Genomic DNA, 2,815 nt, shown 5'->3' with positions numbered 1-2,815 from the left:
CAGCAAGAGAAATGAAAGCCCGCTCGTGTGGATCTTAGCTACCCGTTGACTGTCTGAACAGAGGCAGTCAAGCCGCAGCACTGACCAGTCCTGCTTCTGTGCAGAAGAGCCATTGATCCAAATGGGCCGTGTCCTGCTTTACAACAGCTCCTCAGCAGCAGCATCTCTAGACCTACCTGTGGCCTTTAATGCCGGTTGTTCGCCTAGCAACAGTTTTAACCTTTTGGCATGGATTTTCCCTTGGTAATGAGATTCAGCCACCACTGCAGAGGTGAAGGACATGTTACAGAGTGTGCAGCACTTGTTCTTATCCACCAAGTCGCTGTCACTGCCCTGGATGGAGACAAAAGAGAGACGGGTGTCGTCGGAAATCAGACAGACCCAGGCAGCGACTCAAGAGACAGAAATCAGGCTTGGCAGCAATCTTTGCTAGGGCAAACCCCCCAGATGGGCTCACACAGGAACCACTGGTTATGTTCTGGTAGAAGATACGTGACCCAGCTCCGCATCTGCCCCCCTGACTCCTCCAGGAGGGCGAGGGGCCAGGATCACGGCAGAAGCCCCCCTGTAGGCACCCCAGGGAGGCACACCTGCTTTTTCCCTTTCTACAGCATCTTTGCTTCCTGCTTTTCACGACGTTTCTAGTGTCACAGCGGAGTGGAAAACCATGAGCATGCGATCCAAGCGTGACTGATGCAGCCTTTGTTGTGTCGTGTTTGGGGCCAGGAGGGCAGCTGTCTTTGGCACTGCTTATTTTAGGCTGAACTTGCAAAGACTTGCGCGGCCAATAAAACGAGCAAGGAAGCCAGCGCACGGGCTAAGGGGCTCTGCTTTTCTCTCATCCCAAGACATTTTAGTGTGCCCTCCTATCCCACAGCACCGCCCTTGCTCTGAACTGAGAGCTGGCAACAGCTGTTCTGAATTGCAAATTGGCCCGGCCATCTAAATAGGAGCAAACCCCAATGTTACTTTAAATGTCAGTATTGTTAGGTAGTTTACCGGTGGACTAAGCAAAGCACGGGAGAATGGAGGGAAAGGACTGTGTTGTAGAGGTGACACTTCCCAGGGCTCGAGAGGTGCCCAGACCTTTCCCGAATAACACCAGCAGCAATGTGACATGATGGAGAGCAACACTTTAAATTCAGATAGTAATTTGGCCTGGGATTTTGCAGCTCCCTTTTCGGTCTAGCACTTGCCGGGAGAATTCCTACAAGGAGTGGCTGGCCACCCTCGGCATTTCATCTGCTGGCACTCACTACCGAACACAACTCTTTGCTTGCAGCAATGATCTACTACCAGCTGCTAACAAGATAAACCTGAAGGCAAGAGCAGCCTAATGGCACCTACTAAAGAGAGGAACAAATGCCTGCTGCAAAACCAGTGCGGCAGAGAAAAGCAGCCAGGAAACACCGCTACTGCTTGCTGTTCCCGCGGGCGGGAACTTGGGGTTTGAACACTGCCAGGGGGTACCGTGGTCTGAAAAAGGACAACCACAAAGGAGCCAGGCTGTTTGTAGGTGGCAGGGAAGAACACGCCTTGCAAACTGAGGATGCCAGCGAGTCTTCCTCTAATACCGTGGCTCTCAGCGTGACTGGGGCCTGTGCAATGAAATGGTCTAGTCCCAAGAAAGGTCTCATGAGAGCTCCGGCTCTGGCAACACCTGAGCAAGCCCCGACATTTCTGAGCGCCACACAATCAGCTGCACCCAACACCCCCACGCCTGCAGACAACAAAACAGAGCAGCACTGTCGGCGGATCATCTCGCAGAACCGCTAACCTCTGCTTTTGTTTCTACAGGTACACCCCGATGGCATGAAAACTTTGGCTGGCCCCCAAAAACAGTCTGTGGAAATCACAATGCTTCAGACAGAAAGCAGGCTGGGACTTCATGAGGGTGAACGGGCCCAGGTCGCGCAGTGAATTATGCATGCTCCTCAAGGGTGGGAAGCCTGACTGACACGAAGGGGATGATCTCTAAAAGCATCCTACATGCATGAGCTCAGCTCACATCCCACAGTTGCTCCAGTCCCCCTGCCTCTGGAGTGGGGTATCCTTGCGACGGATGTGTGCTCAGGGCATCTCCCACCAGCTTCCACAGGCTAGGAGCCCTTATGCTGCTATGCAAAGGCAAATACTCCATGAGATCCTGCTAACGATGTATATAACCTGTGCTGAACCGGCTCGCTCACTCTCTCAACCTACAAGCGCAAGCTGAGTTTCCACGACCAGCACTATGGCAATTTAGGGTTTGCTGAAATGAGCCCGTTAAAGAAGGTGCGTCCGGCTACAACCTAAGCAACCCTTCTTTCCAATGCTGTCCTTTTCTGTGTTCTCTGTAAAATACATAATGAGGCAAAGATATCCAGCCTGCCAATGAAATGCCTACCCATGTAGAGCCCCTACTGCTGCAAGCCTATAACATTCTGGAGGAGAAATGCACCAGGCAGGCCTAATTGTCATGTAGTGAATAATTATGAAACCACATCTAGAAGATTTGTGACAATACAAATGCTATTGTAAATACAAGCTGCTGAAAGTCCTTGGGAACCGGGAGACAACCTAATCCAGCAATATGGTTGTGTGCATTCATTAGGCAGCTTAAAGCTCCTCTCTGCCTGTATCACTCACAGCCCACGTGATTCTCCCAGCTCAGCCCCTCGCGCCTGCAGCTAATGCCCCTAACGTTTCTGGTGGAGGTGCCCTACAGCCTAACCGCCTGGGATGGACCAACTCCCCTTGACCCCGCCAGCTAAATGCTCCTTTCCCCCTCCCCTAAGCCATTTCCTTCTGCAAACGGCCAGAGAGACATTTTGAC

General features: G+C 52.0%; 1 protein-coding gene across 2 annotated transcripts in view; it reads right to left on the bottom strand.

Moving 5' to 3' along the window:
- ZMAT4 (zinc finger matrin-type 4) overlaps positions 1–2,815 on the bottom strand; it is a 145,292-nt gene that overhangs the window by 54,804 nt on the left and 87,673 nt on the right. For both annotated transcript variants that reach the window (XM_019514432.1, XM_019514430.1), the window contains exon 4: positions 177–333. In XM_019514432.1, the coding sequence (XP_019369977.1) occupies positions 177–333 (157 nt within the window). The remainder of the gene's footprint in view (positions 1–176; positions 334–2,815) is intronic.

The sequence above is a fragment of the Gavialis gangeticus genome, unplaced genomic scaffold (assembly GCF_001723915.1).
Source record: "Gavialis gangeticus isolate Ggan-Ray unplaced genomic scaffold, GavGan_comp1, whole genome shotgun sequence".
Classification (NCBI taxonomy): domain Eukaryota; kingdom Metazoa; phylum Chordata; order Crocodylia; family Gavialidae; genus Gavialis; species Gavialis gangeticus.
The sequence above is the reverse complement of the archived record's forward strand: the minus strand, read 5'-3'. Positions and strand labels throughout refer to the sequence as shown.